The sequence below is a fragment of the Eutrigla gurnardus genome (genome assembly GCF_963514095.1).
Source record: "Eutrigla gurnardus genome assembly, chromosome: 7".
Classification (NCBI taxonomy): Eukaryota; Metazoa; Chordata; class Actinopteri; order Perciformes; family Triglidae; genus Eutrigla; species Eutrigla gurnardus.
In genome coordinates, this window is record NC_139921.1 from 20761178 (window position 1) to 20785907 (window position 24730).

The 24730-nt window shown below is 43.2% G+C and overlaps 1 protein-coding gene across 1 annotated transcript; it reads right to left on the minus strand.

The window, feature by feature from the left end:
• Window positions 1-11875: 11875 nt before the first annotated feature.
• Window positions 11876-19366, minus strand: ythdf2 (YTH N6-methyladenosine RNA binding protein F2). The gene is made up of 6 exons (XM_084012717.1): window positions 19168-19366; window positions 18918-18942; window positions 17598-17677; window positions 15017-16711; window positions 13262-13327; window positions 11876-12940 (listed from the first exon to the last, which is right to left on the minus strand). Exons 1-6 carry the CDS (start codon window positions 19192-19194, stop codon window positions 12917-12919), a joined length of 1917 nt encoding a protein of 638 aa, XP_083868843.1. The 5' UTR covers window positions 19195-19366; the 3' UTR covers window positions 11876-12916.
• Between the last annotated feature and the right edge of the window lie 5364 nt (window positions 19367-24730).

The following is a 24730-nucleotide window of genomic DNA, read 5'->3' on the forward strand; positions in this document are numbered from 1 at the left end:
GAGGCCCGAGTCGGACTCCACAATGGTGCAGAGACGTGTAGAGAACGAAGACAAAAAAAAAGAAGAGGAAAAGATACAAAGTGCTGAAGCCCCCTTTTCATTTTTTTTTGTCTCAGGAAATAAATGGCAAAATCTCCCTCAAGCAAAGTCTCTTTTCTTGAGTTGAAAAGCCAGCAGAAAGCACTTGGCAGACAGAAACTGGTAGAATGGAGAGCGAGAGGTGGAGACGCGGCGAAGGGGATGTAGGCCGGCAATAAAGTGTCTTATCGTAAGGGGGCAGAGAGAAAGACCCTTGAGCGCAGGAACCTGCATGAGTCGGGGCACTTAAATGAGAAGAACAGCACGGAGGATCCGTCGGAATGATCGCGAGACGCTGAGCTCGTAACGTTAATGTCAAAATTCCTTGCGCAATCATAGTCGGCTAATTTGTTGAGTTTAATTTGCTACGATTAACTAGATAGTGTGTTCGCTTATTGAAAAGTCTGTATCACAATGATTATTTATTGGGTTCACTCGATTGATTTTGAGGCAGCCGGAGGTTCCTCATGCCTTCACACACACAGTAAACACACACACACACACACACACACACACACAAATGATGAACTTGATGACATTATCGTTTATATGCAGCGGGCCTTGATGCACAGAGGTAGGATGGCGTGCTCAAGATCTCCTAAATGGATTAGGAGTACGGAAATCCCAGTAGCGAAAAGAGCAGCGAGATGCAGGGGTGACTGGTAGAGCGGCTGACTGATTAAAGGCGAGAGAGCGACAGAACATGCTGAGAGGGGAAAAAGTCGGAGAGAGGGGCGAAACGAAGAATGTTCAAAGTGATTGTGCGAGGGAGCAAAATGTCCACCGAGAGCCCCGAAAACAGAGGACGAGCGATGTAGTTAATGGATGTAAATTAATTGCTGTCATGTGGATTCTGATCCCAATAAATCAGGGTCAGTGTGGTCTCCGGTGCCACCGCTGCACGGTTGGGAAAAAAAGGCAGGAAGGAGCCTCAAGCCTGTTTATGGAGGCGCAAACCCACCAAAAAGCTTTAGGAGAAATTAGATCGTTCTCGTGCAATTTTTGATCCGATGGATCAGATCTACTAGATTCTGAAAAATCAAATCTGTTGAACCTACGCCCGAAAAAGTTGGATAAAACATGAAAGGAATACGGATATACAATACGTATAAAATAACTCCCAAAATCTGCCCACATGTGATGATTTGGATGCAGCGCGCCGCGCCACGAGATCCCCCCCCCTTCATCATGAGGAGCTTTTTAAAAATGCAACTCAAGTCCAAACAGAATAGCGGATGCCAACTAGTGCAGACCTAACTCGGTTATAAATGCAACGTGGTTCAATGAATTAGCCATGCTTATTACTGAAAATTACCACTGCGCTTTCTGCTTAACTAGGCTGCAAAATTGATTTACCTTATTTCCCCATTCTGTGACCATCACAAAGGCATCCTGTTATTATGAAGGCCGTGGTGTATTATTGTATGTGTTAATCAGGAAATACGTGAACCATGTATTTTAATTACTAATCATACAAGGGCATTTTTTTTAAAAACAAAAGCCTTTAAAAAAAAATATGAGTTGCCCACACATTAAAAGAAGCCGCGACGCTGCAACAACAAATCCTAATTCGGGAGGGGGGAAGAAGAAAAAAAACAGTCAATGCTGATGTTAACGCTCCAATATTTAAAGAAAAAAAACATTTTATGCATTACACTTTACAGTACAATATGCCCCATATTATATACACCGTGTTTTCTTTGATACTGTATGCCCCAAAGCAAATCACTCATGTTCAAACAATAATATCTGAACATGACAGAAATGGTGCAAAATGGGAAGTAGGTCACATAGCAATTTATTTGACAAAAAGGGATGGGGGTGGGGAACTGGGGCATGGTGTATGCAGAGGCAAGCAGCAGCAAAGGGAAGGGTTTTTTTGGGGGGGAACGCAGATCAGATATTGCATGTTTGCGTGTGTGTGTGTGGGAGAAAGAGTGTTCAAGTTCGACCTGGAAGTAAAGTTACGAGCTCATTCAAAAACTGCTTGGTCAGTGAGGATTTGGAAAAAAAAGAAAAAAAGAAATGTCCTCTTTATACATTATCACATCAGCTACACCTACATTTTTTTTTTGGTATTCAATAAATATGACACACATGGACGTCAGGGGCTCCTTTGCCCACTCGGGTGAAAATTAAAACTGACATGGCGGTCACTGGATGATAACAGCACATCTGACACAGAGTGTGAGCAGCATTGATCAGTTGTCAATGAACAGCCGAGCTAACCCCCAACCCCTTATACAACACACACACGCACACACACACGACTGAACCGTGTGTATCGAGTAAATACATAAAAAACCACATAACCTTCTGTAAATACACGTATTCCCCCGCACAGGCATCCACACACTCGTAAGCTCCCCGGCTTCCTCCTGATCCTGTTTAAACCCCGTCATCACTGAACATCACAAGCTCGATGATTCGCAAGCGAACGAAGGCCACGCATCTCTCTATTCTCGGCTGACCTGCAGTGCCAAACGCTACAGTTTATCAAGCTGTAACAGTTCGCCACAGTGCCGATGCAGAGGCTAGGTAGACGACCCACTGGGCCAGAATATGTGTGTCATTGCTGGGAACTCAGGGTCATGTTATTTTAGGTAAGAAAACAAAACAAAAAAAAAAGAATTCAATAAAAATGCTCAGTTGAATTTTACATAGAAAATTATCTGATGAATTCTAAGAATCAAAAATCTAAAAAATACAAATAAAAACACAGGAAGTGGAGATTCAAACTGGTAAAAAATCTAAAAAGGATTTACACTGCTTAGTTTCACTGACATTTCTTTGAATACTTTGAATTCTGCTATAAACACATCTGCAGCATTGCGATGTGGAAGTTCCTCAGGGTAAAAAAATAAATAAATAAAAAATAATTATACAATTACTCTCCTCTTTCTAAACATATTTATAATAATACAAATTTTTAAAATATAACGTCAGTCGTACAGATCGGTGTATTTCATATGGCACCTAAGTATTATGGCAAACAAATCAATCGGCGGGAGCACTGGGTTAATGTGGCCTACATACTGACAACTATACTGTGTATACCCTCAGCACAATCGAGACAAGCTGCGCAGACTGCACTAAGGATCTGTAAAGCCACATTAACACATGAGAGAGACTCTGGAGCACCAGTCTTTTCTAATGACTCGATAATCCGACCCAAATGCTGCCTGTTTGGTAATCTCTCCATCAGATTACCCAACTAGGGACGAGCACTGTCTATTTGTTTCGACCTGTCTCTCTGCCCGTCTGTCTCTCCCGGCTTGTCTCTTTGTATCACTGCTCGCGTCTTTTCCCTTTTATTTCTCTGTATGATAAAAAAAAAAAAAAAAATCCCTCTCGCCTCTCTGTGATCTTCCTGGCCGTCTGCTAGCGAGGTTGCATGCCCGCTCGCCCCGCTCTTATCCTCACACGCTTTTAAAATAGAGGACAGGGCTAGCAGGACATCAAAACGCACTCACAAACCTCCTTCCTCTCTTCATGCAAACATGTGCAGCGGTAAACTTTACCTCACCTAAACGTAGAAATATATACAGGACAAAATGCGTGAAATTTAGGGCATGTAATTTATGCCCATAAATAATAAGGGTTCCAGCCATCTCAGAGAAATAGTAAAAAAAAAAAAGAAAATAGCACACAGATTTGAAAAGAGTGCACAAGTGTATTCATAAAAAAAAGAAAAGAAAGAAAAGAGGAATTAACCATCTCTCCATTAAGACCGCCTTCACTTCACGTTCTCGCTAAAAACCCGTCTCTCCGTCCCTCAGAAACGGAAGGCCACGCTGTCTGCATTGTCTCACCCCCAGAGCTCCGCTGCCACGTTATTGTGCATTTCATGTAAACAGATCTAAACTAATGTCCTATTTGTCACACACCAAGCATGTCTGATTCTATATATTTACTATAAAACCCTGCCGCTGTTTTCTGCCTGCGAGGCCCTGCAAAATGTCTCCTTGATTTTACAGAAATCACTCTGTCTGCCTCTGTGTGTGTGTGTGTGCTTTTGTGTTTGCGTGTGTTTGCACAGTGCCTCTGTCTCATATACTGTAGCTCAAACCGCTGTTGACAGTCGGCGAAAAACTTTTGACATTTAGCTTTTCACAAAATAACACTTGACGCAGCTAATACTAAGTGAACGCATCTCTGAATTATCCTGCCGTACCTGGCACTTTCAGCAGATTCGGTGACAGTCGAGAGACAGATTGTACATTCCGCGGGAAAATAATACATCAAATTTCGAGGACGTTTTATCCCATCAAGGTATGTAATTCCGCATAATATTGAAATAGACATTTTTTTTTGGACGCTTTTAACTCAAATGGAGATCAAAGGGGTGTGAAGTAAAATGTGTGTCAAATTGCTGCCGGGCAGACGTGCAGATGTTAAGCCGGCGTGGTTTTGGTAATGCCTGACAAATATCATATAACCCGTAGTGTCTGAACTGCGGGACTCGAACTTCCGACTTTGCCGCGCTATTACAGATTAACTGAACGTGAGAAAAATTGTGAAAAATCCCAATCGGTGTGTACGGAACACAAGAGACGGAGATATTGATCAATTTGTCGTTCCTAAAAAAACAGCTGGTAACTTAAAAATATGCGTCGAGCGTTCGTGTTCATGAAGCACTTACTGCACTTATTTTCAAGGACATAAATGTATTTGAAATATTGATGAAGTCAGTGTTTCATTTGTTACATTTTCATCTGTAAAACACCGCTGCCTAGGTCGACACGGTTCTAGAAACGACGATAAAACTGAGATCGACAGCCAGAAATAGGCAAAAAAATGAAAAAACTTAAATACGGTGACATCGGTCGAAACACTAAGACATAGAAAATAAAAAAATACACTCATACAGAATAGATCTCTTCCTGCGTAGATTTGACAGTTGCCGGTGTCGACACATTTAAAAAATACAAAAAATAGAAAAGGTTAGGAGCGGGGATTTAGGGATGAGCTAGGAGGCAGAGGAGGAAGAAAAAAGAAAAAAAGATGAGTTGGGCCCTGGTAGAATCAGTGGTGTGTGTGTGTGTGTGTGTGTGTGCATGTGTGTGTGTGTGTGCATGTGTGTGTATGGGAGGGAAAGAGGAGGGGGGGGGGGGGGGGGCTGTTACTGGGGCTGTCCATTTCCCGGGATCAGCTGATGGCCGCGGATGATGGAGCAGAGAGGGGTCAGGGGTCAAAGCCTTGCATTGTCAGCCTGGCCTCGCTCTCCCGTGGGGCTCCCTCCTCCATCCATCCACCCATCCACCCATCCATCCATCCATCCATCCATCCACCCATCCATCCACCCCCGCTGCCTCTTCCACATTTACATACATTCATCAACACCGTGCATCGCCGCGGCTCGCCGGGCGAGAGGATGCGCCGCATGCATTACTGCCCGTCTACCTCTGCAGTCGGCGCCGCTGCAGCTTCAGCATTCAACGCAGAGTCATATTTGGAAGCATTTTTATATTGTGGCGTTGTTGCGTGACACGTGTGTGCATCTGCGTGAAATGTGTACATGTGAACAAATGTGTGTGTCTATTTGCACATCTCTCCGTGTGTGTGTGTGTGTGTGTGTGCTGGACAAGACAGCACAAGACCCCCCCACCCCCCACCCCGTTATTAGGCCTACCCTCCTCACCCCTCATCCCCCCTCCCATTCCCACCACCCTCCCCCCACACTCACCTCCCCCACTTTGCCTGTGTAATCCCTGCCAGCTGGCCCCGTTGGCTAATCCCTCTGCACTGATCAGCTGGGCCACGCATCAGTACGGGACAGGACAGGGACAGGGGCAGATAGGGGCGGGACGCTCTCTCTCTCTGTGTGTGTGTGTGTGGGTGATGTGGGGGGTGGTGTCGACCAGAAAGCATAAATTGAAGCCCGTGCCTTCGCCTCAGCGCAGTGTGTCTGTGTGTGAGCCAGTTGCCTGTTCCTCCTCGTCCGTCCATCCCTTATCTCTGTCCTTCTCCTTCTCCCTTGGATCCTCATACATATATACCTACCTGGCTTATATATGTATATTTTACATCTTGGGCTTTTTTTCTCCTAAACTTCCTTTTTGGTTTTGTCTTGAGCAGATCCAAATGGATTTTTTTTCTGATGGAGGTGACTGGGTAGAATTTAGCTGTTTTTTAAATTTTTTTTTTTTTTACTCCTGCTACCCTCTCTCCTCTTTCCCATGACTGCATGCGTTGACACCTGCCTGCCTCCCGAACCCTTCAGCCCCCTTGTCCGCCATCCCACCAACCCTCCCCCCCGCGTGCCTGCCTCCCCTGCTCTTCCCAACCCGCCAGGACCTTCACGGGATGGAGCTGCGCAGTCACAGCTACAACTGCAGCAACAATAACAAAAACCAGGACCGAGGACCCCGAAGGAGGAACTACTCTGCGGCTCCTCTGCTGTTTTCGCCTCATCTTTAGAGAGGAAGGATGTATTTGATCCGAGCAGAACCCTATTCTGCTTGAGCTATAGTAGTCTTAATTCTAAAGAAAAAGAATTAGAATTGAGTGCAGGTAAAAGAAAAAGAAGGGATTTTAAATATAATAGCTGCATGTTTATTCTTGATGTGTGAGTCTTCCGTAATGGCAAGGATGTGAAACTGCTCTTTTTGTATTTACTCTTTATTATTACTGATTATTTGTGTGTATGTAGTTATTAATTAGAGGACGGAGATTGTTGTTATTTAGATCCTGTTTTCCAGTCTGTGCATGGCTATGGTTACATGCGCAGAGTGTACACAGAGAGAGAGAGAGAGAGAGAGAGAGAGAGAGAGAGCGAACAGTAGAGAAGAGATGGAGAGTAGGAGGGAGGGAGGGAGGGAGAGAGAGAGGAGATAACGACACAGCTTTACCAACTGTAATGAAGAACTGCTTGGTCTGATTAAACCGTACCAAGCTCTTAACGGGGAACGGCGGAGACAGTGGCGTGGCGAGGATAAAGCGTAAGCGGGGTGCATCGCAGTGTGCACTCATAAAAAAAAAAGAAAAATCTAGTCGTCATCCTTTTGTTTTGCTCTGAGGGGAAGATGGTCTGCAGGAATGGTAGCAATCAGGTAGCCGGGGCTGCTGCTCTCTTTATGGTGCAACAAAGGTAGCTCTGCACGCTCGCTCCATCTCCTCTCTGCTCCCCCCCCCTCCCCCTCCCCAACTCTCTGTGGTCGCTTCCTAAATGATGGTATGTGTATACAGCTATTTTTAATTCACATTTTGTTTGCTGGAAAAGCCTTTTATCTTTGCACACCCACGGACGCATGCGTGCTTTTACACACTCCGGGGCTTGTTCGGTCAGAGGATTCACAATGTCATTGGCTTGTATCATGTATGTTTTTCTGCCCCCCCTCCATGTATTGTCTGTATAGAAAACCTGTTTTTCATTGCAAAGGGAAAGGAAAGCATGCTGGCGTGGGATTAGCATGCGATGCACTTTGACGTGTGAAAGGACCGCATAGCCGCCTCTGAGCCCACAGGGAGGAGATCACAGGTGAGGAGAGAGGAATGACAAACAGGGACGGCCTGCCAAAATGTGTACTTCTAGGATGGAGAAAGCTTCTAGCACACGGTGTTCACGTTAAAAATCGCTGTCGAACGTGAATGCAAAAAAAAAAAAAGAGGGGGAGGGGGGGGAGAAGTGCAGCTAAAATCTGGGGGGCAAGTGACAAGGAGGAACTGAGAAGATCTCAGGAAGTTTGGGTTTGAGCTCTTTGTGTTCACAGTGGACCTTGATTTAATTTCAATACAATTAAGGCACGCGGTGAATGCCAAGAGAGAAGCCACAGTCTTCGCTCACCTGAGAGGCACGCGGCCGCCGCAGGACAAGCGGAGTGGCGCCGCCGACTCCAGGAATGGATGTTCGCCACCAATCCTGTGAGATTAACAAGCGGCGACATGAATAGTCACAGGAGGAAAGGAGGGGAGGAAGCCGAGAGGTTACAGAGCCGTGACCTGAGGCTTCACGTGCACAGATCAGTCGATGCAAAGGGGAGAAACGTAGGAGAGGCATGCAGGGGGGGGGAAAAAAACACGGGCAGAGTCACTGGGCAGCCGGTTTCCATAATGTCAGAACAGACAAGAGCCGTAGGCAGCCGTACAGTGTGGGTCCTGTGGCCAAATGGACAGAGGGATCACACCAGGAGGATTTGCCATGTGGTGACAGAGGGCCACTTCAAAGGTCTCCGTGTTTACGCATGAGAGTACACTTGCCCCGTTTAAAGGGAGGATGGAAAAAACAGGCTGAGAACGCTTCAAGAACACGAGGGGCTTTCATGCATGCCGATTTATTTCAGTACATTTCCATGACCATCCGTAGTCTGAAAATACGCCATTGCACTTTATTTTGAATTGTACATTGAATTAAAGAGTTGACTTTGGTGGGGTTCAATATGTTGCTGTTTGTTTTTTTGTTCTGCAAAAAAAGTCTCAATAAAGATCTCATTTCACGGACTACATTTCTGTTTGTGCTATCTAGTGTTTCTTTTCAAAGTAAAAAAAAAAAAAAAAAAAAAGGCCCAAAGCGCATCATGTGATTTAAATAATGAGCTTTATTTCTACTCCCATAATCACAGAGCTGCATCGAATGCTTCAAGCTGTAAATCGCTGTAGGCGATAGAGATGTGAGTTGACCTACATCCCAGATGATGGAGGCGGAATATGCAAAAATAAATAAATAAAAAAAGGAAAAAGAAATTGCGATTTTCAGTCAAGATTCTTTCTGAAATATTTTACTTAATGCTTAACTTAATTCTTAAATTGTATTTAAGGTTAAAGTCCAGGAAGAATTGATAAATTCATCATGCAAAAAAAACAATCATAACATCACAGTAAGCACAACATTTAGGTAAGAGAGGTTTTCAGAGAAATGCAAAACGCATCCAGCTGCGTCCATATTAAGCCTGCATGCTTCTTTCTGCTCTGATATACCAGCAGATGACATTTCATTATTGCCTGTCATCTCACACAATGAGAGCACGCAGAGGGCAATTGTGCCACATGTGTTGAGACTAGGGGTCATCAACTGTTTGCAGGCCCCTTCGCCCGTCTACACATTATGCATTTTCAAAACCCCTCAATAGAATTGGGACACTAGGAGAAATGAGGGGGCAATACTCAATACGTCAACAGTGCGGGACCCCTGGCGATGGCTGAGCAGGTGACCCCCCCCCCGTGCCAAAACACTCATCGTCATGACATGTTCCTATTCCTAAATAGCCTCTAGCTTGTTTTTTTCTCTACTACTTTTAGTTATGATGCAAAAATAATGCTTATAAATTGGTGTAAAATGATATGCCTCAAGTCTAAGGAGGGAACATTTTTAATTAAAAAAAAAAATTACTGACATATATAGAGAACTTACATCTGTTTGTAGTATTTGTAAAGATCAAGTAAAATAAGATCAGCGGCATTTATGTTTTTTTTTCTCTATTAAAAATAAAGCCGTCAAAAGCTATTGTCAAATACTGGTGCGTTTTTTCCTTCTATACCATTTTATTATTATTATTATTGTTATTAATGTTACAGGCACACTGAAGACAGAGAAGAAATCTAATTTAGTCATGTAAATAGAGGTCGGGTTGGCGACATGGTGAAGCGTCACTAATGGAAGAAAGAGATGGATGCCTTATGATAATGAGGGGGAAATAAAGCAGAAGCATGACCTTGCAGTGCGATAGGAGCCCACAGACAAAACGCAGCTCTGGGACTGAACAATACGGGACAAAACATACAACAGGCAATATAACAATTTAAACGTGTTCCCTTATGCAGAAACGCAAGAGTGATCATTAAAACAAGTCATATGTGCCTTTAATTAGCTATGCAAAAATAGTGACAGGCCAGATTCCATATTGTTTTAAAGTCTTCTTTCTGATGAAGTCTGAATTACAGCCTGCTGAGTGCACGTGATGAAGAAGACACTAGTCATCCTAACAGGGAGGGATTTCTCCTCTCACCACTGCAGGGCAACTTATTTAGTTTCTCCATCTCCTCTTTAGCTTGATGTGCACTCTGAGATGTGAGTGCTGACCTCCTCCCCCCTCCTCCCCCACTAACTCCCCCTGGTCCCATTCCCCCTTTCTTCTCCGTCGTCTCGGCGGCTGAATCTGCCTCTTTTATGGCCGTTCATTTGCATCCCAGGAGGGGCTAAGAGGCGTCCCCAGAGACGCGCGGATAAGGGTCACGGGAGATCCCCTCGAGGCGGCGCGTTCGCCACGCACCCTCCGCGCGCACACACGACACGTGCCGTCGACCCCCTTCTCCTGCCCGCAAAGAGCCAGTGACCCCCCCCCCCCCAACCAACCAAAGTTGTGCAGCTTACTTTTTAAAAATAGCCCATTATTTCTCACATTCTGCCACATTATTATTATTATATTAAAGTCATGTTTATTTACGAATGAAACCACGCTTTTCGGAGTGCGTCATCAGTGCAGCCTACGCATCATTTCGGATGAATAAAAGTCATTATTTTGATAATAATTTCCCAGATGCTATATCGCCAAACATGTAGATTAAAAGCATGGATTTGATTTTTATTGAGAGATCTACAGCCTAGTGTAGCTTTATATTATGTTATGTTTGCAAACAGGATAAACGCTAGTGTGTCAGTTCCTGCAAAATAAACGACAAATAAAATCGGCTGCATATGGGTAGGAGGATGTTAAGTCCGGCCTTTTACCAGTTTACACGGTTTATGATATATATGGCTCCGGTAAACCCGACATTTTGTAAATATCCATGTGTTTTAAACGCCAAATCTCAAGAATTTAAAACCACAATTCAAAGTTTTATACTAACTATTTGTTTGATAAAAGTTAGTGTTTAGGACACTAAATTAAACACAAAAACAAGACAAAAACGATTAGCACATTACTTGCCGGGCGTACAGAAGGCCTTCGTTGTGGGAGTCGTTGAGGAAACCGCGGCTGAAGAGCCTGTCGTCTCCGCAGGATAGAAACCCAGCAGCGGTAAACGGTGCTGTGTCTCCCTCTCGTGGCCACTTCGTTCAGTACAACGTAGCGCACTAACAAGGGGAGAAAATGGCGGATTGCAGACAATTTCTCGAAATTATTAGCAGGCCTATATACAAGATAGGATATGCACATATTACCAGGACATCACATTTTAACAGCTTTCTATAGAGAATTATAAAATATATATTAAAAAATTTCTTAAGCCTCGTTATTACTATAAAATACAGACCCTTATGCAAAAAATACATATTTCAGAGGTGTACTGCCACAAAACCAATTAAATACAGCATGGTGAAATCAGATTTTACTCATTCAGGACATTCAAACAGGACTCTGCTTTAAGGAAAAGGATACATTACAAGCAGAGAGGTATAACAGCCCACCCATGTGACTTCAAATTACAACAAAAAGAGCTAACGAGGAGGAAAAACCCACACACCACTTCGTGGAGCATCTTTATTATGCCACAAATAAAAGCCAGTAGTTCTGAAAGAGGACCTTGCGTTGTTTTTTTTCTCTTTTTTTTTTTTAAACTCACCAACAATGACATTCTGAAAATGGTGGAAGCCGATTGTGATATAATAGTATGTATGGTTGGCTGAGCAGTCAGAAACGGGTGTGGAGGACGAGGCATGTTGGGAAAATAAGAGGTAAGAAATGCAAGTGAGAACTGAAGTCAGGATGGGGAGTGGAGGAGTAGAGCATGAGGGTTAGCAGAGAGAGATGAAAAAAAAAAAATATTCATTCATATAATCAGCTGGGAAAAGAAAAACAGATGAAGTGACGCGCCGCATGACAAAATTGCTTTACAGTCAAACAAGGGGAATGCACACCAGTTCTGCTGAATATACCACATTTATTACTTTTGAACTGATTAATAGAAAGAGTGGGGGCAAAGCCACTCGCATCACTGTCTTTAGAAAACGGAGGAAGGAGAAAAAAAACAAAAAAAAGAAAGCAGCTCATAGCAACGATGAATTAACTTGTCTGAGAAAGAAAAAGAGGGTAAACAAAGTCCAATGAAGACTGTTAACAGAGGGCCCCAATATTTTTAGACCATAAAATTATACACTGAGCGAGGCTCATCAACTTAACATTTCTTCTTCTTCCACTCGACTGCCCTCCCTACGCTTCCTCTGCTGATCCTCCATACCCTACCTTCCCCCCGCCCCCCCACACACGCACTCCGTCCAACACACTCGAAAACAAAACTGAGGGCTATCGTGAACATCTGCAGTCCTCTCAAACAAAACATGGCAAGCATGTACGAAACAGATTCTGGAGTGAGCGAAGTCGACACCCGTCTACGATGAAAATCCGCTGTGGAGGAAACTCCGCTGGCTCCTGTTTGAAGATGTGAGCATCCTCAGAAGACAGGCGTGTGAGGGAGGGGGGAGGATGGGGGGGTTTTTACAAAGAAAATGAGACAAACTGCCCATTCTTGACTTTGGGACACTATTATAAGCCAACATTACAAATTTCTATTGGATTTGTGTGTTTGAGAATTACAGACTTGCTCTTGGACCATAAAAACAGGAGATGATCCTTTCATTTAAAAAAAAAAAAAAAGGAAAAAAGCAGCATACAAGGGAAAAGCATATGTAGTGGAATGGGGTGGGGCAAAAAAGATTTCACCTAAGGATGCTATGCATTTAGTTGTAGTCCTATGAATAATCGTTTCCTTTTCTTTTTACTACAAGTTCGAAGTAAGTCTTTAAAGTCAAAAGAAATCAAGAAAGTCTTCATTTAGTTTTTTTGTCCTTGGTTAATTCATCACCCCTATTAGAATTTCTTAGAGAGATCTGGATGTAATGACGTAATGGGGTGGGCAGGGCTTTAGGGGGGCCATTGCAGTCTTTTGACCAAAGCTCCAACTGTTACTTGACTCGTCCTTGGCGCTCCTAGAACACAAAAAAAAAGACAAGTTACACACAACATAAAAAGTATTTTTATCTTTAAACTGAAATTGACCCAGATCCATAGAAGAAGCCAAAAGTGCACGTCTCTGCCAACTTCTATTTTATTTATGCATGTGCATCATGAGAAGGGCAACAGCTATCAAGGACAGCTCAGATATAGCAACAGATGAAGGTTGCAGACGCTAGATTTCATGAACTCCCAACAACTTAATATGAACCCATGAAGATTTCAAGCAGCTTCCATCAAGTATCAAGAGAACATGTACACCGCTTTGGCATTTAGTGACGGATGAAGCCAGTTACCTGAAGCCTGTAATGACTCCTGTTGCTTGGGTTGCTGGGATATGGCTCACTGCCTTGGACCTCCACCTGCCACACAGAGGAGTGAAAACTGAGCACAATTGAAACAGACAAGTCCCTTTACTTCAATTAGCTCTTTGTCCCAAATTCGCATTCACCACACTGCTTCAGGATAAAACGGCTAAAATAAAGATTACAACTGTGCATAACAGAAATTAGATTTAGGCACAAATGTCTAAAATGCATAACCTAACTTTTTACATTAAACACTTATTGATCTAAAACAACCAAGTATGACGTGAATTAATCTCTAGATAAAGAGTAACTTGAAGTTTCATATATTGACAGAGATCATGTATCCGTCACTATACTGTCAATTGCATGGTCTCAAACTCACGTCTGGGTGTCAATAACAGAAAAGCTATTAAGCTTCATAGATCACTAGTTTTGTAAATTGCTGGTCAGGCTTATTAAGATTTTTTGCATACATACAAATCACATGTAAACTCTGCTGCAAATCCATTTTTCACATTTCTTAAATGAACACCTGAAAAGAACCGAGAGCTGTACAATTAAAAAAAATGAAAATACTTAGCTACTGAATAATGGCTATTTAATTAGCTGCTTCATTCCATTTATGTACAGTTGCCATTATTTTTTTGCCGTGAAGCGTGAGAAAGCAAGCAGTGTTCCTTGCAAAATCTGTAATGGGAACCAGATATATTTTGTAAAAACTGTTGTTGAAATGTTCTGTGTGCTGGCTTTTTAAGCACCAAACACTAACCTTAAGGCAACACATTTTTGTGGCCTTAACAGGCTACACTATGCTTTTAAAGTATGCATCAAAGATACACTAGAGTAACTATAAATATCCAAGTTAAACAGTCATCGGCAGCCTAAAACACCCCCTGAAAGATGAATAGTTATATATCTCAAGAGGGAAAGAAACTAGCCTTTCCACATCAATAGCAAGTAACAGCAACTAAGGTTAACAAGCCATTGGGTTAAACAAACTAAGCCAATGTTCTATTGTCTTGGCATACTTTTTCCCTTACATTTGTCCCTCTGTCAGGCAAAAAGCGTAGAGAATGCAGAATCCAGCTGTGCAGGACTCAAGTATGAAATCTTTTGCACAATAAAACCCACAAACAAGTATTACTACATTCTATGAGCTGCAATTAACATTTGCTTTCCTTTTCATAATCATGGTAGATGCTGACAATTCAACACAAAATAAGCTAAACAGAGTTCAGACATGAGAAAAAAAAAAAGAAAAAAAACACGTTGCATATATTTAGGAGGCTGACCAAGTGTGTGTTGACGCTAGGAACAGATTATCAATAAGACCAAAATGTAAACAACTAAATTACAATACAAACCAATCAATTCAACTTTCAGATATGTCCTCATGTAATCCCCTGAATATTTGCATTTCATTATATGAGTTTTGAGAATATCACCAGATTGTTTTTTTCTGACTCTGAGCAACATATTTGCGTGATAAAGCAAGTAAAAACACAAAGTGAAATAGTGAATGAAAATCACAAAAATAGCCTACTGTGTGTAATCACACTGAATTCTGACAGATCTCAATCCAGCTGTAAATCCTTGATGTTCCTTAATTCCTTTGTAATGCAAAAGGAAAGGTGGTACATGCACACGCACATCCAAACCATATACTGCACCCTTTCAGCGCAACTTAAAAGCAGATCACTCTTTGTTTCATTCCTCAGTTTTATTCAACAGTGACATCGTTACCTTTTTCACACACTCTTCCTCCTCCTGACGCTTCTCGTAGTGAGAAAAGTCATCGAAGATGGACGTGGTGTGTTTATATCCAGCGATGATCTTAAGCACCTGCCTGGCCTTGTCCAGTGGTACCTCCTGTGTGTCCCGAGAGTTGGTCACTGGCTTGTTTTCGTTGTTCTCCAGTCGAATGTGCCGTAGCTGACTGTTGGGAACGTCCTTAACAAAGATCCAGCGCACATCAAAACGACCCTTCCACTTGTCCTGTGACCACACGCCAGCAGACGTGTTATAGTCCACGGGTGAGCGCATCTCCGCTACGCCACAGAAGTGACCACTCCCATTGACACTGAACAGAAGATAAAGCGGCCCTTTGGCACCCAATGAACGGTACGCCGCATCAAGCCTCTTGTTTCCATGCTCCGTGCTGCACCAGATGTTATACTTGATGGAGCGGTGGATGTCATCCTCGGAATAGCTCTTGATGATGAACACCCTGCCCTGCTTGGGATTCCAGTCAAAGTCCTTGGGGTTATAATTGTTGACCATGCGCAACTTCTCCAAGACTGGGTGAGGCTCAGAGGGGACTCCAGGAACCATACCCACACCGGATGATGTGGGAGGCGACTGGCCTGTACCACCCCCACTGCCGTCCCCAAATCCATTGGCCCGGTTCCGTGGAGGGACCCAACGAGTAGGTTGAGAAGGTTGCTGTTGTTGGTTTGGAGGAGGGGGACCCTGGGAGAGAGGAGGATGGGGCATCTGAGCCATACCTGGTTGCCCACTGGGTGGAAGCTGATGCTGTCCCATCTGGGAAACAGAGGGTACCATCTGTCCATTGCTGAGGGGCATTTGTGGGTTCCCTACAGCAGTAGCTCCGGGTTGTGGGGAAGCCTGATTGGGCGGCTGCCCATTGCTGGGAATAGAGGGCACCTGCTGAGGGGTGGCAGCTTTAGGCATGGTGCCCTTGTTGTCCCATGTGCCGATGTCCATGTTGTGTTTAATGGGCGGAGGAGGCAAATTGGTCCCGGCCATGCCACCCTTGGTTTTCAGCTTGGGTTGAGGCTTGGCTGGCTTGCTGGCAATATCGGCCCAGGAGGCGGGCTTGGCAGGGGCAATTGAGACAGGAGGCATGCTTGGAGGTCCTACAGATGATACAGGGCCGAGGGGACCCCCACCAGGTAAGCCAGAGCCAACCACCTTAGGAGCCATGTCCCCATTCCCACCGGGAGCTGCACCGCCGATCTTAAGCCCCGCCATGCCCTGGTCAAGGCTGTTCATACCAGGTGCCTTGTTCAGGGGCTCGTTGGCAGCAGGTGCAAATGGGGACTGTCCATCAATCATGGCACCCCCAAGTGAGCTGGGAGCATAGGCATAGCTGCTGCTGTAGCCAGAGCTCTGCGGTGTCCCCGACTGTCCCTGAGAGCTGCTATTGCCCCATGCCGAGAAGTCGATGCCACTGGGGAAGAAGTTGAAACCGTGCTGGCCCAGGAATGGGTTGCTCCCCAGGGGGCCTGGCTGGCCAAACATAGCGTCCGGGAGGTAGTGGGGCTCCCCATTGCTCAACTGTCCATAGGAGGCCAGGTAAGGCATAGGAGGGTCCCCACCTGTGGACCATGCTGCCTCGTTCAAGGAGTAGGAAAATCCTATGGAGGGGCTGTAGTAGCTGGGCATGTACGAGTCCGACATGGCCGTATAGGCATTGCTCTGAATAGAAAAATAATTTGTTTTAGTGACAGGAGGTAAACAAAACAAAATGGAAATATTGCACCTACATACTCAAACTTAATATTAATTGTTATTCGGTTTGATATGTTTATAACTTGATGTTGTAGATTAAAATTTAAAAAAAGGTGAGCAAATATATTAAATTATTATTACCCAAGGATTCATCAAGATCTACCAAAGAGAAATAAAATACAAAGCCACTGAAACAAGATAATCAGAGATGCCTAATCCTGCTATACATCCTCAAGTTTCCCCAAATTTGAAAAGCGTTCCAGTGTTTACACATGGAAAAAAAGGAAAGCTCAAGGACCTGAAACAAGTGTGTTCTATTAATCTTCTGCTGGAGAATTATGTTGAAGTAGTTACTTTTTGTCACATAGATAAAAATGATTCTCTCATCGACAATGCCACATCTCAAATAAATCAACCACAAATACAATATACTATACTAGCAGGATGTCAATATTAAAGCTGAGCTGACCCAAACTGCAGGGTCAGTATCACAATTCACAGTATTTATAAATTGGCCCAGGCCATCAGGCCATCATTATCCTATGCTCCGGATATGTGCAACTTATTTTAGGAATTACTTTTCTTAGATACACTTGAAATCAGCACACTCTTAAAATAAGCCATCCATGAAAGCTGAGGTTAAAGTTACATCCTGTTTTTTTCACTTAAGTCCAAATAAATCATGAGACACAAATTAAAAAAGGTTGAAATAAAAGATTAAATCGGAACAGCACTAGCTTGAAGGTACTTCAGTGGTTTGTTAACTGGAGGATACATTAATCTTTGATTAAAAAAAAGGGATTCAACTGAAAAAGCAGCACCTGTTGGCAAAAACTGGTCAATAAACGCTTACCTGTCTGGCCTGAGTATTCAGGTAAGGCTCAAACTCATCGTCATTCAAAGTATCCTTTTGGGTCACAGCTCCGTTTTGCACTGAAAAGAACAACACTGATGTAAACAGAGGATACAGGTTTGTGTGACTGCAGAGGATGCCTTATGGAGTAAATTCACATCAGAATCATTATCACCACTTACACAATCAAACCGCACCTAACACTTATTGATGAGTGACACAGGAAATGCCTATTAAATGAGCAAGACATCCCATAGTACAATAATAGGCTTCAGATTACAGTGTAATCTTGCATATGAAGTGAATCGACCCCTGAGAAAAACTGGATGCACTTGGCGATGATTAGGCTACAATGATTAGGCTACAAAGCAGCCGAGACATTCAGATTATCATCCAAATAGACAACTTAAAAATGTAGGATAGATTACGCCATTAGTGATAATTCAACAGCGGATGTAACGCAGGTGGAGCGGACTTTCTGTGGCATGTTTTCACAAGTGAGTCTGTTCTAGCTGATATCAGGAGAGCCTTAAAGTTATAAACAAGCAGATTAGTAATGTTATCTTGCATTATAGTCTGAACAGCGCACAGGGGGGGGGGGGAGGAAGGCGCAAGGCCCATTTGGACACAGGAAAAAGCATGTCGGAAGACGTGTCATTTTGGGTTAAGTTAGCAACCCAGCTAGCGTTAGCGCGCTAGCTGTGTGGTTAGCTGCGTGGAGTGCGCAGCGTCTCCTTGTTAACGAGCGCCAAGAGTCCTTTCAACATGACGGACTCGGCTAACATTAGCCGATTCGTCCAGCGTGATGGGATGGCACCTGTAGCTTAACGCTGCGAATGTGTTTTGACAGATATAAAAGAGAGGCCGGGCAGCACAACAGCGTATTCTCGCACTTGCCAGCGCAATAAATACATAAAAAAAAAAAGCTTTGCAAGTGCAACCAGGAAAACGGGGATGCTGATGTGTATCATGTTGCCATTTGACGTTACGGTTAGCGAACCTTATAGATTGCTAATGCTAACTATGGGAACCTTGCAAGTGCCGTTTCACTTCGGGGACGTCAAGGAAACTCGCGAGCGGTGACTTAAGAGGCCGGGAACACTCTTATGCAACACAATATTTGGCGTTTCATTGAAGTGGCAAACCAAACGCAAACAAATACGTACAATTTACAAAACAGACAGGCCCATGGGGGCGAGCAGCTAGGAGGCAAGCTGTAGCATCCGCGCACGTAAGATTTTCAAAGCACACCGCACGTAAAAAGATCCGCATTCACTCAAGCCGAGTCGGGGAGGGTTTTGAGACCATATTTGTTCTTACCTTTATTAGCTTGGCCTTTCGGTCTCTGGATTGGGTCCAGGTGATTCATGAAGGTTTGATTTATGAGAAGAGAGGAAGGGGAAAAATAGATGAAGAGATATATTTTCAGCAGTCAGTTCCTTTAGCAGGTGGTCAGGCCTACTGCACTACTGAGCCACAGCCGCTGCCTCGGAGCTAAGCTATCCTCGCTAGCCGTCGCGATGCTGAGAAATTTGGCCCTCGTAAATGTTCAGAAAATACCTCTCTTTACCTGTTCAAGAAGGCTGCTGGCTGACATGTCTTTCCCCCCCGGAGCCTGTGTTACTGTATTTACTCCTAAATAAAAGCGGCAGGGTGCTGAATTGGTCTAGCTATTGGAGAATTTCACCCAAGCGCCCCTATCTCGCTACAGAGCCTGGTTTCTACACAATGGCGGGCTGCAGTTTGCTTGACAGACTCCTCAACATGGCTGGGCGGCCTCGTCAACCCACGATGGCATTTATTTACAGCGGACACGCGCCCCCCAATGGCGCGGAGGAGCCAGGCCTTAACCCAAGACCGATACGACACACTGGAACATCAATGTATTTACTATCGATTATACATGCAAGCGTGGATTATGCAAATGAACCAGCAGCCCAGATTAATTAAATTAGTTATTTAAACTCCACTCGTTAATTTGAAAATTATATGTTATATTGCACATTGAGTTTTACTGAAGGAATTATGTTTTGTTGAATTTGGTGTCCTCAAACAAGCCTGCAGTTGCCAACCTTGTGAAGTTGGGTCAAAACGAAATTGGTGGAATTACTAGGTAATTTATTTGGGGTAATAAAACATTTTTTTCCCCCTCAAATTTAACTACTTTATTTTTGCAAGTTGTTCCAGTTTTAACGTAAACAAAATATAGTCATCCTGATTTTACAAGAAAACAGGTTGATCACCATACACACCATTTAACACAAGCTATTTTCAACCATTTTCAAACCAAGGGCCCCCTTGGCTGATAGTCACACGGTGGAGGGAACCCTTCTACATACAGTATATATACAATTATGTTGCTTATTAAACCGGGCCAATACTCATGTATGGTGCAGCCTATGGTGCCATGTATAAAAGTACTTTGTAATGATGCATGTATGCAATGCTAAGCCATTAAAATAATAATTGTTGACAGATTCATATTTATAGAACATATATTTTAATTCTATATTGGCATTTCTACATCACAATTTCAACTCACCCAACAATTAACAAATGGGATGATTTATATTTGCTTATTATATAACTCCCAGGACTCCCTGCAGTAACTCTGCGTAACATTTGACTATTTTTAATGAATTCTCAAATTGACTCAGTTTTAAATTGAATCTGCCTCTTCTTACTTAACAGATCACAGATTCCTTTTTTGTAAACGATTTCTAAGTTAATTTAAAAAAATGCTATTTATATTTGTGATTTTGAACAACTTTCTTCTTAATTGGGTTTCCTAGAGTATTCCCATGTATTGCAGTAAACTAGACAGTCAGCTTCACACACTGAATTAATTGTCTGATGTCAAACATGTGTTGTGGAAATACTATTAACAGTTCCTAACAATAAAAGGTGATCAATGTCTGCCATCACAATCACATTTTGCATCAGTGAGGCATCACAAATCACCAGAATGAACAAACTCTTGGGGGAAACAGTTAAAAGTTCTTCTTTTAATAAGTCTTAAGATATAGAAACAACATTGATTACAACAATATAGAGGTATTTCCCATTCAACAAAGAACAGCGACTTTATAGAGCGCTTTGGCTTGATTAGCATTTGCTTCCTATTTAAACACTTAGCCCCCACTAGTGTTGTTTCACAGTATAACGTTCTCATTTTTCAGGAGCCCTCCGAAAAAAAACCCATTACGTGCCATTGCGTGACCTGCCACTAGGTGGACTCCTAATCACAGTGTTGATGTGTCTTCTGTGTGCTGTGCAGGGAATCCAACACCATTTAGGACTTGTCGAAATGCATCACTCACATACGTATCCTTCTACATGTTGGTTTATTTATTTGTGAAGTGCTCTTCTTTGTGTCCATCCATTGTCTCAGTTTGAGAATCATTATTTATAAGTGCATCAAGTCCATACCTGCTCATTGAAATATCCTTACAAATGTCAAAAGCTGACAGAAATGCCAGCTTTCCTTAACAGCCTTTTAATAGCTTATTTTTCAACACTTGAAATTGTCATAATGTGTTCTATGAACAACACCATTATCTTATGTATTATGCAGTCTTTCTTTACCTTCAGTATCAGTATAACTCTGCTTTTGCTAAAAAAAAGTTGACATCATACATGGGCAGTGGGGATCAGTTGGATGACCCCCCCACCCCTACCCCCCCACAAGTGTACTTATCATTTTTCAGGGCCAAGGGTTGGTCAGATGGCATGTGACTAAATTGCACCTCAGAACACACAACACAAGGGGCCAGGAATAACCCCACCCTTGGAGTCACACAAACACTCGCTCACGTCTAGAACCCTGCTGGGGACAACCAGAGGCCGAACATGGTGTAGATCACAAGATCTCCTAAACAGAAGGGTATTTTATTTTAAATTCACATGCAAAAACTCAAAAGAATGTATGTGTGAAACAAGAAGGGAAAAAAAAGGCATACACTGGATAGCTGTGTGTATGATTAATTAGGGAAGTCAGTATGGATAACACGGGCAAATAGGGACAGCAAACCAGTAGCAGGGACAAGACATTTGACTTGTGAAACATGCCTAGGACAGTAGCATGGCATGCACGTATCATATTCCGCCTTTCAACTCTCAATCAACTTTTGGGTGCTTTTTTTTTTCTTCTTTTCCCAGAGGCTTGTTGACTGGTGCGGATTGGACAGGTGGCATAGCATGGAGGAGAGCTGGCTATTTACCAGCCAATAAAAATAGCTGTGGTCTCCATGATGTCACCGGTGAGTAAATCATAGCTCCTGACAGTAGAGGGAGAAAGAAGACGTGAGAAAGAGAAGACGGGCCTTTTCTTTTTTTCACAGTTTCAAGTTTCTCCTTCGGTGAAACTAATTCCTGTGTTTGTTTGTTTTTTGCCTCGCTTTCACTCTTGTTTTTTGCCACATCTAAACTTATGCAACCCGGATGACGTATAAGCGTGGACGAGAGAGACCACGTTCCCCACGGCCAACCCCCAAGAACACTGCCGTCTTCAGCCAGTCCCACTGGCTGCAGTTGCCAGAAAACGGTGTCCAGTCTAAAGCCGGAGTCTGATCTCACTCCCATACCTGGCATTCTGAAGCCACAACACCATGCTGCCGACGTGGAACCCGATCAGTCGTAAATCTCCTCTGTTTGACCATGTGACACGCCAAATTTGTGATCCTGCCCTCTCGTCCACCCTCCGCATCTCTTTCCCTCCACCCGCTGCCACCCATGGTGCCCTTCTAACTCCAGCCCCCCCTCCCTCTGGCACACTGGAATGACAGGCAGGAAGGTGACAATCCCACACGCCCCCATTATCGTTTCTGTGCGCATCTTTCGTGCGCCTGTATGCGCACCTTTGGCTTTATATCCGTGCGTGTGTGTCTGTATGCAAGTGTGTGAATTTGTGATTGTGTGTGCATAACTCCAGTGACCCAGTGGCAGCTGGGTACTCTTGGTAATAAGATGTTAGGAATGTAGCACTTGTCAGCCTCTCCGACGATGCTGTTAATTCACATTCTGTCCGTTTCAGAGGGTTAGCCTTTAATAAACAGTCAACATTCCGTGTGTTTACCTGTGAACAAGCTCTGTTTGTACACAGATTAAAGTGTCCAGACTGCTTCCTTGTGTTAATTACATCGGGGGATTATGTCCATGTGCTGCAGCTCTGTTTGTGACACATTTTTCTCAGACAACGTGCATCCCCTAAAGCTACCACACATGAATCATAACCTAGAGAAGATAGTAAAAGTAGAACCAAACCACATGTTTAAGCCAATTCAGTACAAACCACACGAAATACTACTACCCTCTATTCAAACTGCATTTTAGATGAGAAAGGAAAGGGTTTTCCTCAGAAGACAAAACATGTATATCATAAAACAATCAATTAGGGATGTCATATTGATATAATCAAAGATCATAATATTACTCAAAACAATTATGATGAGACAGTACATTATGATTTAAGATTTATGTGCTTTTTAAGAAAAATAATTGTGAAAGGAAAATTGTTGCATATACAGAACTGTAATGTATCACAAGACCAGGAAAGATTAAACAATCACGATGTTTTCCAAGCTTCTGAAATCCCATGATGATCTTCTTCCCAATAAAATAAAGATTAAAGAAGTTATTTAAGCAACACGTTTTTTTTTCTGTGAATCTGATCAGATTTCACATGATTTTGAACCAAAATTGATGACTGTAGAAAGAAGTAAAATACATGAATCAGTGTGAAAAAAAACATGTCCTACTGTAGGTATGCTGGGATTAAACAAATATGATCCTAAAAAAAACATCTTTATTCCTATTTAACTGACTTTGACTTAAATCTCTGGTATCCTGGTGGTTGGTGTGAACACAATGAGGCAGTTGTTTTAGGAAGAAAATATAACTGCACACTTGCACATTCTATCACAGGAGATTTATCACCAACATTTGTGTAGAAGGATGAATGAGCCAAACCTGTCTATATGTGGCCCTTTGTGTGTGTGTGTGTGTGTGTGTGTGTGTGTGTGTGTGTGTGTGTGTGTGTGTGTGTGTGTGTGTGTTTCAGATGACACTTAGTGATGATTTTGAACAGCTGAGATGAGTTTGTGTGGAACTGGACAACGGGGCAGCTGTACATCTCTGTCTTGGACCTATACACACACACACACACACATTGAGGCATATAAAACAACAGCGGAATCCTGAGGTCCGACCCCCCCTTGGGACCAAGCCAGACCGGGACCTTAATAAAGGACTTGTTGTTTCAGGAGGTAGTCCGTGTGGTTTCAGGTTCTCAACGAACCCCCTTTTACAGACCACCCCCATTATCTTACTGATCACATTGTCCTGAATGACATTTACAAACATGATTGTTCTGCTATTTTTTTTTTTTTTTTCCAATTTCTCTTCGATCGAAATCCAAAGCGTCGACAAAACTCTTTTCTTGAATGTCCTCAAGGTAATTGTAGCATGGAGTAAAAACTATTAATGGTGGTGTTGCAATGTGAATAGTCGTCTAAATAAAACCAGGTTGCCATTACTACCTCAACAGGCCCTGCAACATCTCAGCCAATGGGAGACTTTTGGCCAGACCTCTTTTGCGAGAGGCGGAGCCTAGCTGTGCTGCAGGGTCACAAGGAGTGATGTAACCTGTGTTTATTTTCAGCGTATACACGTAAATGTAGACACACAGACACCTCCATGCACACTGACGGACACACACACACACAACAGCAACTGTAGACGCTTGCACATACTGTTCTTCACATGCAAAGATTTTAGCGTGCACCGTCCAGTATCACTGACAAACACAAACGTATACCTACTGACTTAATTATGGACTTTGGGATCTCTGCCATGTTTCTGTCCCTTTGCTCTCTTCCTAGTTTGGCCAGTCGATGACAACTGTTGCATGTGCACACGCACTATCGATGGTATACACACACACACACTCAATTGAGAGTAGGGGGTGGCCGTGGCCAGGGAAAACACAGGGCGATTAATAGAGAAAAGGTGCTCGTATCACTAGGGAAGACGAGTAGGAGGGAGAGGCAGGGACAGAAAGAGAGCCGGAGACAGAGAGAAATGTAGTCATGGCTGTTAATACTAATAGTGGCCTCCCTTTCCTTCTGTCAGCTGCA